This window comes from Antedon mediterranea, chromosome 11, assembly GCF_964355755.1.
Source record: "Antedon mediterranea chromosome 11, ecAntMedi1.1, whole genome shotgun sequence".
Lineage (NCBI taxonomy): Eukaryota > Metazoa > Echinodermata > Crinoidea > Comatulida > Antedonidae > Antedon > Antedon mediterranea.
The window spans coordinates 6,736,320-6,753,111 of record NC_092680.1 but is presented as its reverse complement, the minus strand read 5'-3'; the positions used below and the strand labels follow the sequence as shown (position 1 = coordinate 6,753,111).

The window sequence follows — 16,792 nt, the reverse complement described above, 5'->3', positions numbered from 1 at the left end:
TGGATTTGGCCCCGGATTTCAAACTTAAGAATGATGAATCCTTAATCAGAATGTTCATAAGTATATGCCATGTGAATTTCGTTGATGTACTCAAAATGCTAATTAAATGTCTAATTAGCACTAATTAAGTGCGTTCTTAAGTTAATTTAGCACAGGAATGGTCACTTAAGAATTATGGATCTTGGTTCCTGATAGGTCAGAGAACATTTTAGAATTGGTTTGGTCGATGTACTCGATATGCTAATTAAATTTGAATTTTAATTATTTTAACCTTTGACCCATTCTTAAGTGGATTTGGCCCCGGATTTCAAACTTAAGAATGATGAATCCTTAATCAGTATGTTCATAAGTATATGTCATGTGAATTTCGTTGATGTACTCAAAATGCTAATTAAATGTCTAATCAGCACTAATTAAGTGCGTTCTTAAGTTAATTTAGCACAGGAATGGTCACTTAAGAATTATGGATCTTGATTCCTGATAGTTAGGAGAACATTTTAGGATTGGTTTGATCGATGTACTCGATATGCTAATTAAATTCAATTTTAGGGGTCATTTGGGTGGTTCCCCCCTAAAATTGAACAGGACCCGTCACTTAAGAATTGCCATTTCTGGGTCCCATAGACCATATCTACACACTCCACACCTCAAACCTTTTGTACTCAAATTGCTAATTAAAACCTTCTGGGCTCCCAGACTAAAAGCTTAGACCCACAAGAATAAAGAATGTGTATAATTTGTGTACTGTATTTTTTTAATTCTGCTATCAATTATCAAACAATATGCAATGTACTCAAAGGAACTTTAAAAATGCGCGTATATGAACACATGAGATGGGAAGATTTGACCCACGAGAATAAAAAATGTAATTTTGTGTAATGTTTATTGTTTAATTTTGCTGACTTATTACTCGGATTGTGTCATACCAAAGATAGTGTAACTATCTTTGGTCATACCTAACGCACACACACGTCACACACAGCTACTACTAGAATAGACATGGGTTTAGAGACTAATAATTAGGCCTAATAGTATTAATAGAAACTATAATTTTAACACGTAATTCTTTAGTAATAAATTATATTAAAAACACCATAAACTAAAGGCCGATTATTTCGACAATCCACACAAAACGCCGCTATTCTTCAACAGCGGAGATAGGCCTAGAATCGTACCGCACTTGTGTAATCACTTCTTGTTGCTATACGCTTGGGTGCACACGGAACGGTTCTAGGACACCTACCCCCTAGACAGTTACCCCCCGGATATTTACCACCCGGACAACTACCCCCTTAGGACAACTACCCCCCGGACAACTACCCCCCGGACAACTACCCCCTTAGGACAACTACCCCCTTAGGATAACAACCCCCCGGATAACAACCCCCCGGACAACTACCCCCCGGACAACTACCCCCTTAGGATAACTACCCCCTTAGGATAACTACCCCCCGGTCAACTACCCCCCGGTCAACTACCCCCCCCCCCCCAATCCAAAAGTAGACAAACGGTTTCTGTAAAAATGAAATCATATGTTTTTAACGGGTGTTTCGAAACTAGAGACCCGAGACCCAATACGAAAAGGGAGACCTATATTTGGGTCTCCCTTTTCGTATATTAGGGTCTCCCTTTTCGTATAGTGTGGTCTCTCTTTTCGTATAGTGGGGTCTCCCTTTTCGTATAATTTGGGTCTCCCTTTTCGTATATTTAGGTCTCCCTTTTCGTATATTAGGGTCTCTCTTTTCGTATAGTAGGGTCTCCCTTTTCGTACGTGGGTCTCTCTTTTCGTATATTTAGGTCTCCCTTTTCGTATTGGGTCTCGGGTCTCTGGTCTCGGGTCTCTAGTTTCGAAACACCCGTTTTTAACCGATTATTCTGTTTAACAGCACGCTAGACCCTAGATGTGCTAGATTTAAAGTACCGTATTTATTGACAAAACGGCCTGGGCTGTTTATTGTTTAGGTGGTTTTTAGGTGGACATTTATTGGAAGAAAGTTGTTTATTCAATGGGAGGGGGTATAATCTAATGGAAATAGACGCCGATTATTAATTCCATATGATGTTTCATGGGAGTGACATGATCACCGTTTATTTGAGGGGAATTTATTTAAAGATCGCCGTTTATTCGGTGAGTGAACATTGAGGTCAAATATCAAAAGTGATATTATTCTTCAAGTGTACAAAAATACATATATGACAAATTTGAGACAAAAATTAATTCTTTTAAAACCAGTGGTTATCGAAGCATTGTCCTGACGCAAACATTATTATTATTATTAGCGAACCCAGTCTTTACAGTAAATACAGGGAGTACTATATAATACGTTCGACTATCCTATGATCATGTGTGACAATCTTCAGTTTAAACCAGGCTATATTTATGTTCAATCTTTTACTTTTGTTTACAATAATGAATAGTAATTCGTCAAAGTAACGAATTAAAATATAGTTATTAATTCCTATTATACACTGTTGCAGAGTCAGGTTGTTGAATGGTCTGGGTGGTAGTTGTCCGTCCGGGGGGTAGTTGTTCTAAAGGGATAGTTTTCTGGGTGGTAGTTGTCCAGGGGTTAGTTGTCCTACGGAGGTAGTTGTCCTAAAATATTATTTGCCCTCGGAGTATTGTCCAGGTCCAGGAGGTAGTTGTCCTACCCGGTATTGTGTCAGAGGTAGTTGTCCGCGGGGTAATTACCCGGGTGGGGGGGGGGGGAGGGGGTTGTCAGGGCGTAATTGTTCCTAGGGGGTAATTGTCCGGGGGTAATTGTTCCTAGGGGGTAATTGTCCGGGGGGTAGTTGTCCAGGGGTTAGTTGTCCTACGGAGGTAGTTGTCCTAAAAGATTATTTTCCCTCGGAGTATTGTCCAGGAAGTAGTTGTCCTACGGGGAGTATTGTGTCAGAGGTAGTTGTCCGGGGGGTAATTGTCCGGGGGGTAATTGTCCGGGGGGTAAATGTCCGGGGGGTAATTGTTCCTAGGGGGTAATTGTCCGGGGGGTAGTTGTCCGGGGGGTAGTTGTCCTAAGGGGGTAGTTGTCCTAAGGGGGTAGTTGTCCGGGGGGTATTTGTCCGGGGGGTAGTTGTCCTAAAGGGGTAGTTGTCCTAAGGGGGTAGTGGTCCAGGTGGTGGTTGTCCGGGGGGTAGTTTTCCGGGTGGTAAATGTCCAGGGGGTGAATATCCGGATACGCACGGAACAAGAAAATTTAACTGATGAATTATTCATGTTTATTTTGTGACGTTTCATGAGGGGGTCCCCAACTTATGTACGAAAAAAAAAATCGCGCCCCGGCACCAAAGGTGTAGTAGTAAATCAGTGGCGGCGCCACTAGTTGCGCAGGGGACGTCAGCATCGTTTGGTTCGGCATCCAAGGTGTTCGACGCCTTTTTACATCTCGACCGCTTGCAGAGAGATCTGCAACTATCTCAACCTTTATTCACGACGCTCAGTCTGATGAATTACGCATTATGAAGCACGTATACATATATTGTCATTTGTTTTTGTCATGTACTTTGTGGCTTAACGGGTAATGTTCTATTTGAGTACTCTTGAGTGCCAGCTTGCTTTCTAATCTTTTTTTTAAATATAAAAATTAATATTTTCTTTTATTTTAAAAGAGAGATATTTCGAGGGTTAAGTTAATTTAGGAAATAATATTTAACTTAACTATTTTAAAAATAAAAGCTATCTTTACCATTACCGTCAATACAGTAATCGCTCTCTATTATAGGGAATACCTCTTTTTTTTTTTTACCGTATGTATTTTGCCACCCGCAGCAGGTTGCCGCCTTCTGTCACATAAAAAACACAAATTACTCAATTTTTAGGATATAGGATTTTTCATGATGCATACATAATCACTATCACAGTAATTGTTTTCTATTATAGATAGGGGATACCTCTTGACAACGTATGTCTTTTACAACCCGCGGCAGGTTCCAGCCCCCTTCTGTCACATAAAAAATGGCACAAATTAGCCTCAAATTGGAGTTTGGTTCATTTCAGCCAATTAGCAGTTAAAACAAATTTTAACTTTTTAACACATATTTTCTTGCAAGACGTTCAAACACATAAAAATGAACAAATTAGCCTCAAATCGTTACGTCATAAATATGCATTATATTGTATAATATGCAATCATGAACGTCATTTTGATTGAATGAAAGTATAGTATTAATCTAGCTATATTATGCTAAACGAGAAGATGATCGGTTATCTCAGTCGATACCGTACTGCAATTGGGCTCGCCTTTGTTCTGTTGAATTACCGTCATGATGACTGCATGAATAATGCATGAATTGCATGCCTCGCTGATAAAACTTTGAAAAATATAAATCTAGGCCTAAACAAGTTGACCTTTTTGTCTGCATCTTCACTCCCAGCTTGTCCCTGATTACATAACGTCCAATATTGTCTCAATTTAAAATACTATATTTATTTTTGATTAGCATCTAGATCCAAAATATCTCTATGTAATTACTGTATGCCCACTTTAGTAAAAGTGGATTCAGCTCTTAGTACTATAATACAAGTATTGTTACAAAATATCTTAAACATTGTCGTCATATTAGATTCTGTGACATTGCAATATTCTCAGCAGCAGAAATGGGTAACTTATTTATTCATGAAAAGCTTCTTTCTTTTTATAAGTTGACTGTTTCATTTCATATGCGATGAAACCTTATCATCCACCTGGTTAGTGTATCTCCCGGCGAAAGCAGTGCCAGTATGCACCAATCCCTCTTCTTGAATGTCGTCCTGGATTTCATCTTGATTAGACCTAGAAATCGTTGTGTTGCACCCATCCCTTTCAACTTGTAAACACTCAACATTTTCTTCGTTAATGAGAGAAATATCCTGCAGAGCATCGTCTAGTAGTCGTATCTGTTCTTCGGTCGTATGATTGACTTGTTTATCTTCTGAAACGCTACTGTAAATTCTTTTCTTTACCTCCATGTTCCCACCACCGCCAATGCATCTTTTTTCCACCATCAGAATATCCTCAATGGAGTCATCAGCCAATGAGTTTATGCTGTATTGTGAACACGGTTCCTGTAACGAAACTTTTCGCGATAGGTATGATTTACACTGCACATCTTCATTCCCTGACATGTCACATTTTGTTGTCACATGTGTCAATACGGTGTCACTTCTAACGTTAAGATGATGTCTTTTTAACACAGGTTTTTCGCTATTCTTAACATGATTTGAATATGCTGCAGGTACGTCGTCTGCAGATGTCTGTTGAACATTCAATTTTGACTTCATTTCACCTGTTTCACAGTCTATGACACGCGACGAGGCGACCAGAGGAAGAGGTTGATAGTCAAGAGAAGATGTTTCTGATTCTAATATAAAATTTCCATTACCAAATAAAATGTGATCGCTTTCGGGCAAGTTATCGAACTTTTTTTCTGAAGCAAAAACTCCGATGTGGAGATTGTTGACGTCGTAAGTTTCTTCAACATTATTCTCCTTATTTATTTCTCCAGAGTCATCAGCAGCACTTTCTGTTACAGCTGACGTTCTGTTGATTGGTCTTTGGTAAACATCGATTAATGTAACATCGTCTTCCGATTCAACTTCTTCAACAGCGCTTCTATTGGTATTGCAGGGGATTATCTCATCCCAATGTCGATCATCAGAGTATATCATATTGTAGAATTCCTCTACATTCCTAGTTGCTGAATGTTCAAACCATTGGTCGTCGACATTTTCAAATTTCTGTTCAGTAGTCTGTGCATTCTTGCGGTTGTATTTGGAGAAATCTTCCTTTAACATATCATCGCTTTCTGTGTCTGTGGGATGAGTGTGTCCAAAACTAGGATAAATATTTAAGATATCATTGGTATCTATGTGCGTCAGGTTCGTAGGTGCAGAAAATAGTGTTGGATCTACGTTACTTTGACCGATACGTTCTCGTGTATATTCTTCCGAAGTTACCTGTTTGGTGTCTTCGATACGAAACACATCATCTTGATCACAAGGTACGGTTCCGCAAACGGGTATAAAGGCCGAAGTCAGAGTTTCTAATTTCGGCAAGGTTTCGTCATTCAGCAGACTATCGGCTAAAGTGGGCCCACCACCGAAATACCAGGATTCGTCAACAGCCATAATTTCTGCAGGTAGCGGTGGAGTCGGCGTAGTAGAATCTGAATCGATACTTTTAGAAACAACTTGTTTGCAAGTATCTAGCATACCTGCTAAAGACATTGTTATATCTTCAAGCCACCTGACTGGAACTGGCGGGAGGGAAGATGCCGGCGGAGGACTCCTATCTTTCCCACGTTCTTCGATAGGTTCTAATCTAACAGTGTTTGCATCCTTATATTTGTCTCTTCGTTTCTTCTTTTGACTTATTGATGATGATTCTCTGACAATGCTATTATGAGAGGTTACATGATTGTTCACCGTGAGAACATTATCATCAGACGACGAGTGCTTGTAGGGTCGACAATGTGCAGCAATTGGTACTAAGTAGTCTTGTACGCCTGAAAGCAGGTAGTTTGTGAAGTTTAACGGTGTTGTGCGTTGTTTCTCATCACTTGCCAGATTCTCGATGTTCGTCTCCTCGACAATGGTCAGTTCATCATCGTTAAGTACAGTAGTACAATGATCACTAGGCCTATATGACCTATTATTACTGGTGCCACACAAGCCTACTATCTGAATATTGCCCTCATTTTCGGCCATATTAATCATTATATCCGAGTCTGCTTTCGTTTCTTTAAAACCATTAGACGCTATCCTCTGATTGACGTTGTCTTCTATACAAATGTAATTATCTTCCTTTTGCTCGGTCGGTAAGTCATCTACAGGCGTCGCTTGTGAAGAACTGCGTAGCGATAAACTGTTGTCTTCAAGATCTGATGAGAACATGGCGTCATCATAGATTACGTTATCAGGAAAACTGTATTCTGGAGACTGATGAGCAATTTCATACAAAGATCTAGGGTTAGGTCTAGGCCTAGGCCAAAGTTTTTCAAATTCGAAAGAGCTCGTTTCTTCTGTACAACCTCTAAAATCGAGAAAACAACGATACGATTGAATATAATATATTATTAATTTAGGCGTAAGCCTAGGCCTATAGGCCTATCAATATTTATATTTTTGTGCATCTTTTTAAACTTTTTAGCATGCAGGTAAGGCCTAGCCTAGGCTGAGTTTTCTTAATTAGCATGTAGGTATCTAGAACATTCTCTCAACATTAACAATGATGTGAACGGTCAAAAATTACATTTAGGCCAACCACAGTATAAAGCTAACCTTGTTGTGTGTTCACATGCTTCACTAGGCCTAGATACTTGTTTTTGTCCATTAGAACTAGGTCTAGGCTTAAGCACTTCTCTTGTAATTACCCTGTCAAGTTCTGTTTCGTTCGATTTGTCTTCGTTAGCAATATTTTCTTCTTGCTGAGGTGGTTGTTGGTTTTTATAAGAATGTGCCATATTAATTATTACCAAAGATATTCTATAGCCAGCGCCGCTACATTATATTTCATATTACCTTGTTGAAATTATGATGTAACATCTTTTTAAAAATAATAATTTACCAAATGCATGTTTCGAACGATGGTTCCAATGTTGAGGAGTTCGTTCTTACGAAGTTTCTATAACGCACGGTGAGTAGTATAGAATGAGTAGAATATCTACGCAACGTATTGTTGATGGATACATCTTAGTTTCCTAGGGCACAACGCAAGGACGCCATGCAACGCAAGTCATTTGGCTAATCACAAATGACAATTTGTGCTGCGCGTACATTCTTGCGTTCCTTTTGTTTGGGAAGCTTAACATAGCAACTGTTGATAAACAGATCAATAATAATCGTTTACAACTTAATATAAATGTTCTCGTAATAATATATAAATAATATAGGCTATTAACATATATGAATAAAAGACAATATAATTATATTAAATTTTAGTACAAAACCCTCTGTTATCCAATCTAATTTGACTGACCAAGATGAGTGTCGCGTTGCACATTGCGTTCTTAGTAGCGTTGTTACCAAGCATTGCTAGGTAACTAGTGCGCCGCGTTATTTAGTTAAAGAAGAGTTTGTAGGCCATACCACACACGACGTTTATCCACTTTGAGAAAAAAAATCGTCTTCAATTAGTAGCTAGTTGCTCGACACATTACTCTAAAAACAGTGATAAGGTACTTATGAATAACAGGCATGGTAGTCCTCTAAAACTTCGCTAAGCACGCACGCGCCCAGGCCATGGTGATATACACTACTGTCGATAAAACCAGTTATATCATTGTTTTATTGTGTTGTTGAGCTTGTATTGTAAATTAATACATAAATACATATATAATTGTTAAAATGTTTACTTTTGAAGGTTTAGGCTTTGTTAGGCCGACATGTTTAAGTGGAAGAAGAAGACCGTGTGTGATAAGATGGATCCAAAAATATCATTCGAGAAGCCACCATCTCCAAGGCCATTAAAATGCTACAAAAACCGAGCTCCAAAACAAACAAAAAGACCTCCAACAAGAACTCACATTAAAATGTGGGTCAGTAGGATGGACGACAACAGAAAGTAACGATTTCATGAAAGAACAAATTAATAATAACATTCTTATAAAATAAACCGTTGTATGAGAAAGGCGCTGTAAAAATGGATAGGATATGATATGCCTAAATGTACTTGTTTGTTATATACACGTAACCATCATGTGTAGATATTATTTTCGGAAATTGATAGAACATTACAAATTATATACAAACTATATAATACCAACACGTCGTATTTTATTTTGAGTTGTTTAACTTTATATTTGTTGTTTATTGCGATGTATTTTTCGTGACATTTTGCTGCACCCTTTAGTTTTTTATATCATTGTTCAATTAAAAAAGTTTGGACTTTTTAGTATTGTAGAGGGCGCCGTTACATTTGGACTGACCTCTTTTCTTGTTTTTCTCGCTGCTGCGAAAAAAAGAAGTGTGTGATTATCCCACTTTCAGTTGTCAGTGAAAAAATGGAAGAAAAAGAAAAAAGAAACGTTTCTAAACCAGATATTGAGAAGCTACAGCAGACAAAACGTATTTGTCGGTAGGTTATATAAGGCCTCTAGCAGGCCCTGGGCCAGGCTAGCTAGCTAGGCCTAGCTAGGCAACTAGGCCTAGCCTAGGTAGGCCTAGCCCTAGGCCACTTACTACTACTACACTACTAGCCTAGGCCTAGTACTACTACTACTACTAAGGCCAGGCTATTAGTATTATCCAGGGGACCAACAAGCCTACTACTAGCCTAGGGTACTAGGTAGGCCTAGCCTAGCATAGATGGGCCAGGAGATCACGCAGAGCAGATGTTTGATCCTAGTCCTCCTGGCCTACAGTAGTAGAAATTATAAATGTTTATACATTATAATATATCGCCATGGCTAAAGATACGGTACCGTCCCCCGTATCCAACCCTTTGCTAAATAAAGGTACGGTAAAATTGCATTGCGTCATGATCAGAATGGGGGTGCTGGTACGTGTGTAACGTCATCGTATAAGGAAGAGCCGAACGTAATGGTAATGGGCCGAAAAAAAAAGAGCCGAATGCTGAAAGAGCCGAACGTAGTGGTAAATGGGCCGAATAAAAAAGAGCCGAATGCTGAAAGAGCCAAACATAATGGTAAATGGGCCGAATAGAAATGCGCCGAATGCAGAAAGAGCCGAACGTAATGGTAAATGGGCCGAATAGAAATGCGCTGAATGCTAAAAGAGCCGAACGTAATAGTAAACGAGCCGAATAGAATTAAAATTTGCTGCCGGAGGCAGCGATGGCGTTCCATACTGACTACTGTACTTTAATTGTGCGAGGTACTGTCGAATTTGTTGCGGACTTCTTTAATTGTGCGAGGAGCTTTCAAATTTGTTGCGCACTTCTTTAATTGTGCGAGGAGCTTTCGAATTTGTTGCGGACGTCTTTAATTGTGCTTAGCTCTTCTTTATTTGCGCGTGTCTTTTTTATTTGTGCATTTCGTTTTATATTTTCATGCTTTCTTTTGTTTATATGCGATTTCTTCTTTAATTGTGCGATTTCTTCTTTAATTTTGTGATTCCTTCTTTAATTGTGTAATTCCTTCTTTAATTGTGTGATTCTGTGTTATAGTGTGCGTGACAGTTGTGGGCCACCGTATAGATCAAGTTCATGTGGTTGATTTAAAACATGCACTTAATCACAAATATTATTTCATTATACAACATACAGTAGTAGTATTATAATCTGATATTGTTGATAACCAAATTAGAAGTAAAGGAATTGTAATTCAATGTTAAAATACTATGATTTAGACAGTAGCTGGCCCCAGCCTGGCACCGCTTTCCCTACACAAACTCATATAATTTAATAAATCAACATGTTTTGGCTTTTCAATAATAACAGACGTAGGCTACATTTAGTTTTGTCACAGACGGCGATAATAGCGATAAATGAAGCATAAAGAAAATGTTAAGCGGTTGATCAAAGTCCTAGACGATGACACATACACATACCAGCACCCCATTGGCTGATTATGACGTAATGCAATTTTACCATACTTTTAGCAAACGGAAGTTAGGATACAGTACCGTATCTTTGTCTAGGTAAGGCCTCCTAGGGCCTAGACAAAAAATCGAGATGACACAAATATGAAAAAAATATAGGCCTAGGCCTAATGTTATTTACAACACAACTTGCATGGGTATAGGCCTATCTGAGTTATTTTGGTTGTTCGTAATAAATGGAGGTATAAATACCTCCATAATGATCAGTACAAATACCTCCATAATGATCAGTACTTCAATGATTAATTCTGTTTTTTTAATTTGTTTATTACTGAATTAGGGGAGCTCAAGACATAATTAAGAAGTTAAGCAATATAACAAAGATAAAGCAGGCATACAGGGCAGTGTTTGACCGAGATACAATTGAGTTACGTATGAGGTATAGTATTGGATTTTTTTTAACTTGATTGCAATTATCTTCAGGGAATGTATTATACTTTAGTTATTTTACACAACGTTATTAAAACTATAAAGGCTTGACATATTATATATATCACTGCTACATGTTCAACTAATTATTATATTGTGCTGGCTAAATAATTTGCATAAAATTATTGATACCAATATGAATGATAAAGGATGCACTCTCTAACATAAGCATGGTTTAATTTATATTTGTTTTATATTGATATAAGGTTGAAAGATTTGTCTGAGAGATTGATGTTTCTTCAACCTGAATCATTTGGAAGAAAAGCAGAAGAGTTTTTATGGTGGAAAGTGTACTATGATGTTATCAATGTAATCAAGAAAAATAGGAAGGTATAATTTCAACTAATAATGATTATTTTTTACAATGTTTGTCAAGTATTTAACGACTATTTTTATTCGGTGTTCAGTACACCAAAGATTTACAATGTTCTACCCAAAGCCAGCAACACAAAAGAAAATATGCCTGATCTAAGTAACATTATTATTAATAAAACTGATGTTTGTGAAATTCTTTCGAGCTTGGATACTTCTAAGGCTGTCGGTCTTGACGAGATCTCACCACGGGTCCTTAAAGAGTGCGCTAAACAACTCAGTCCACCACTGTGTCACATTTTCAAAATGTCAATGTCAACTGGACAACTGCCTGATATTTGGCTTAAAGCTAACGTGGTTCCCGTATTTAAAAAGGGCGACAAACACAAAGCCTCTAATTACAGACCCATATCCTTACTATGTATCTCAAACAAAGTTTTCGAAAGATTAATTTACAACGCTATTTTTCCGCACTTAAAGAATTATTTGTATAACCTACAACACGGATTCATTAAGGGCCGTTCTACTGTTTCACAATTACTAACCATTTTTCACACAGTAAGTAAGTGCTGGTCAGGTCGACCTCGTATATCTAGATTTTTCTAAAGCGTTTGACAGTGTGTCCCACCATTTACTTCTGCACAAATTAAAATCATACGGTATTAGTGGTAATCGCCATCATTGGTTTACGGCCTATCTTTCCAACAGAACGCAAAGGGTTGTTATCGAAGGATCGTTTTTCCGATTGGCTACCTGTGATTTCAGGGGTGCCACAAGGTTCAATCCTAGGTCCCCTACTCTTCTTATTATACATAAACGACTTGCCCACGTCTACCAAGAATGCAACAATTGCTCTTTTTGCAGACGATGCTAAAGGCTTGAAATCTATTAATCAAGTGACCGATTGTAATCTTTTACAAGAAGATATCAATTCGTTGTACAAATGGAGCAAAACATGGGATCTATGTTTTAATCCATCTAAATGTCAAATTATATCTATTACTAGAAAACGAAACCCTGTAATATATGACTACAGGATGAATGGTATTTCTCTCGCTAGATCTGATTGAATCAATGATCTGGGGATCGAAATATCTAATCATCTGAAATGGAATGAGCACGTCACCAAAGTTGTCTCTAAATGTAATTGCAAACTTGGTATGATTAAACGGGCTATGGGTTACAATTCCCCTATCAGTATTACTATAACACTATTCACCTCCATGATTAGAACCGACCTTGAGTATGCTAGCTCATTGTGGAGTGGCACATCCAAATGTAACATGCAACGTTTGGAAAGTGTACAGCGTAAAGCTACCAAATACATTTTGAATTACCCCGATCAAGATTACAAAGAACGTTTAACATTGCTCAATTTACTGCCCCTTTCATATAAAAGAGAATATATGGATGTTAACTTCTTCCATCAATGCTTGCTTAACATGAATGATCTTAATATCAAAGATTTCATTACATTTTCCGGAGACAATAATGGTCGTGCAACAAGATCATCTGTAGATGACTTCAATCTTACTGTTAGAATTGGTCATACTGAATCACATAAATTGATGTATTTCCAACGCATTGTTCCCATGTGGAATCAGTTAGACCAAGATACTAGAAAAGCACCTACGTCTTACAGGTTTAAGCTAGGGGCTAAGAAATATTTCAACGACTTATTTACCAATACGTATGAAACTGGCAATATGTGCACATGGGTGTCCTGTTGTCGCTGCTGTAAATGTCGACCAACTTAGTTTTATCCTAAATTATACAAATTTATATATTACTATTATATTAAAATATTTATTATAATGTTTTTAACTTTTTTACTCATTGTGCAATTTGGGATTGGACCGTCCTAGAGGTGTTTACCACCTGTTGGTCCCATCCTTCACTGAATGTACTCTGTTCTTTTTATATGTTTTGTCTTTTTCTTGCTTTGTTTGTACATTTTTGTGAGAATTTGAATAAATAAAAGATAAAAATAAAAAGTACAAAACAAGGAAATACCAAATTACTGTACTTATTGTTTAAAAGCAGTTTTGACAGACTTTCAGGGTGCATTGCAATAAAGGAAAAGGATTTAAACCATTCCTAGACTATGCAGCTGTCATTCTGCACACACACAAACATGTAGAATGACTGTAGTCGTGTGGTGTGTTATTGGTATAAAGTTGCTATTATGATAGCCTTTTCCAGCACAAAGCAGTCATCTCTGTTCTCTTAACAGTCTTAAGCTCTGCCTGCAATATCAAACTAGTTTGACAGCAAAAGTGTAATGTGGCCAAATATGGTAGTGATATGCCCAAATATGGTAGTGATATGACATCATCATGTCCATATATAAAATGGGCACATTACAATTTCTTGTCAAATAAAGTTTGATGGTGTAGACAGAGCTTTAGCGCTGATTTTGTGATTTGTAAGCAATATTAAAGAATAATTTTTTTATATTTCAAAGCATGTTAGACGAGGATCTTCATTGGAGTGTGCCTATCGTACACATCTCATTTCGGCTATTGGCTTCTATCATCATTTATTGCTCAGGCTTCAGAAGGAGTTTAACTTGAATCTAAAAGGCATTGTGGATCTTATTGATATATCAGAAATGATCTCTGAAAAAGGTATGTTTATGTTATAATCGTTAATACTTGAATATACTAATCTTTAGGTTATGTTCCATAAATTTCATAATCAGATGTTTATTTTTATAAAAACAATAAAAATTAAAGTACATTTCTAGGTTTATTAACATAGATTAAACCAATAATTGTGTGTGCATTTGTATTATGTCATTTTTAAAAGTTTTATTTTTTATCTAGATAAAGCAGAAGCCACTGAGAAACCAAGTGAAAAGGCAAAACAATGGGCTGAGAAAGCATGTCATCGATGCCTTATTTATCTTGGAGACTTGGGTAAGTTTGTGTCTTGATAGTAAACTTGCAAATTATCCCAAATGAAATATAGTGATTAAAACGAAATAGGATTAGTCGTTTTTCCACAAAAAAATATATTATAAAAATTACAAAAAGTTTGTATTTTACATACTTTTTTCATTGGATAAATCTATATATTTTTTCCATTTTTAACATTTACTTATAGCCCGTTACCATCAGGATTTTGATGGTTACCGCAGCCAAGTCTTGGCTCAACGTTATTATCACCAGGCCTTGCTTTATAATCCAGATGTGGGAATGCCTCACAATCAACTTGGAACCCTTGCTGGTATCAGGCATCAGAGTGTTGATGCAACATATCACTATATTAGATGGTAAGCAGTAATAAACTAATAAAGTATTATAACATGGGTTCAAGAATGTAGTCAATAAAACGCACTGATATGTGTGTGCTCTTTATTGATTTACTATCATGCACTGGAGTGCAAAAAGTGTGCAGCAAAAAAGTACTCTGCATGTAAATCGTAGGGCAGAATACCAATCGCGCTAGCGCTGCACGATTTATGAGTAGAACCAATCGTCTTCCAGGTTGTCTGTCCTGCGGCCCCATTTAAAAAAAGAAAACAAACACACACCACTTGTATATCTTGTCGATTCTGGTACATGACTGTTTTGCTAGGAATTGGTCGCCAAGTAGAGTGGTGTTTGCCACGGTAGGCCTAGGTGTATTCACCCAAAATAGTAAGTCAAAATAGTTCATAGACCCATGTTATAAAACAAATAACAGTACACACTAGTCTAAATTTGTATGTTAGTGGAGATGCGGCTCACTCTTGGGTATTCACAATGTCTCCACTTAAGCTTGGTTCCCACTAGAACGTAACACAAGGACGTAAACGCAACGCAAGCGTTTTAACCAATGACAAGCGAAGTTATAGACAGTTAGCAATCACAAGCGAATAAGCCATCGCTTGTGATTGGTCAATTCACTTGCGTTGCGTTACGTCCTTTCGTTGCGTCGCTAGTGGGAACCACGCTTAACGCACTCTGACATGCATTATTTGTACAATAAACTGTATAGTGTACACTGTGTACACAACAACATGTTTACTATCAGTGAAAAGTAAACTCTGTCTACACTATCAAACTTTATGTGACAAACAATGTGATGTGCCCATATATGGACAAGAGGATGTCATAAAACTACCATATTTGGGCATATCACTACCATATTTGGGCACATCACACTTTTTTGTCAAACTAGTTTGATAGTGTAGACAGAGCTTTAGGTAAAATAGTAATTATTTATGTATCTCTACCCTCTTTCGTTTACTTATAATTATTAGAAATCAGATTATTTTTGGAAACAGTATTTTATAAAAAAATTTTTTATGTTATATAGCATGCTGGCTGATATACCATTCGAAGGCGCTAGTGATAATCTTGCCAAAATATTTCAAAGAAATCGAAAGAAGTTTAGAGATCTTCCAGAGATAAATAATCGTGACTTGCCACCAGACATCCAAAGGTAAACATTGTCTCTTTGTGACAAGTATAAATGACACTTCTTGTTTTGATCTATGAATCATATTCACCAATCGTACTTAAATGAAATACACACTATTAAGTAAGTAAGTATTACACTTAAGTCAATATATATTGTCTAAAATAAAGATTACCGAAATATTTAATGAATGAAAGGAATGATGATCAAATAAAGATCAAAACGTTGAATCATGGCTTGCCTCTCGTTATTTGGAGTCGGTTTTATACTATGTTATTTAAACACAGTGCATCTATTGGTTTTTTAACTATTTAATAAATTACTGTTTTTCAGACCTAAAGATATCAAGCATCTCTTGATAAAATTCCTACGTCTTCAAGACCTCCTGCAGCCTGAGTCAAACCCCACAAGTGCAGAATTGTCTAATCTTTGCCAGGCTGTGCTTCATGACTTTAATCTGTGCATGTACTATCCACCCAACCATAAGGTCCATCTTGCACCAGTTGTGCTGAAGAATCTTGATGACATCAGAGAGCAGCATGTATCAGCAGATGTTGTTTTCAAGGTAGTCATGATGGCGCTGATGACAATTTACAAACTTCAGAAAGCAGGTAACATAAGGAGTTTAGCTTAGTGGTTAGGATGCTTGGATACCTATCCCGGTCCTGAGTTCAAATCCTGCCAGATGTCCACTCCCAAAAACTTGTTTATATGTTTGTCTTGTGAATAGGATTGCCACCATTGAGATGGATAGTGAATGCATTCACTTATGGTTATCTTTAGCAACTTGCCTAAATAATAGAAAAGAAGAATGATGATATGAATATAGTACTTTACTTTATTGCCAACAAAACCAACATAAACAATCATCATTGACAAAAGGTGATAAGATTTAGTTCAAAGAAACAAATCACAGCTTAACACCAGCTTGCAAAAGAAATAGTATAATTATGAAATATGCCATATGTTGAATAATTCATTTAATGTAATGTGAAGAAAAAGAAGATTAATTCAAAGCTTTAAGTCACGAAAACTGTAAATGGCAAATAATAAAAATAATGTGATAAACTGAAACCGTAAATAATAATTAAACAGTATTATTAAAAAATA

The 16,792-nt window shown here is 37.0% G+C and overlaps 1 protein-coding gene across 2 annotated transcripts in view; it reads left to right on the top strand.

Annotated features, from left to right (window-relative positions):
• The first annotated feature begins 8,929 nt into the window (after positions 1-8,929).
• LOC140062488 (nonsense-mediated mRNA decay factor SMG5-like) overlaps positions 8,930-16,792 on the top strand; it is a 71,802-nt gene continuing 63,939 nt past the window's right edge. For both annotated transcript variants that reach the window (XR_011847487.1, XM_072108728.1), the window contains exons 1-8: positions 8,930-9,053; positions 10,818-10,916; positions 11,173-11,296; positions 13,743-13,905; positions 14,104-14,196; positions 14,384-14,552; positions 15,581-15,706; positions 16,016-16,293. Coding sequence is in view for 1 of the 2 variants with exons in the window: in XM_072108728.1 (XP_071964829.1) it covers positions 8,980-9,053; positions 10,818-10,916; positions 11,173-11,296; positions 13,743-13,905; positions 14,104-14,196; positions 14,384-14,552; positions 15,581-15,706; positions 16,016-16,293 (1,126 nt within the window). In the remaining variant the exon portion in view is untranslated. The remainder of the gene's footprint in view (positions 9,054-10,817; positions 10,917-11,172; positions 11,297-13,742; positions 13,906-14,103; positions 14,197-14,383; positions 14,553-15,580; positions 15,707-16,015; positions 16,294-16,792) is intronic.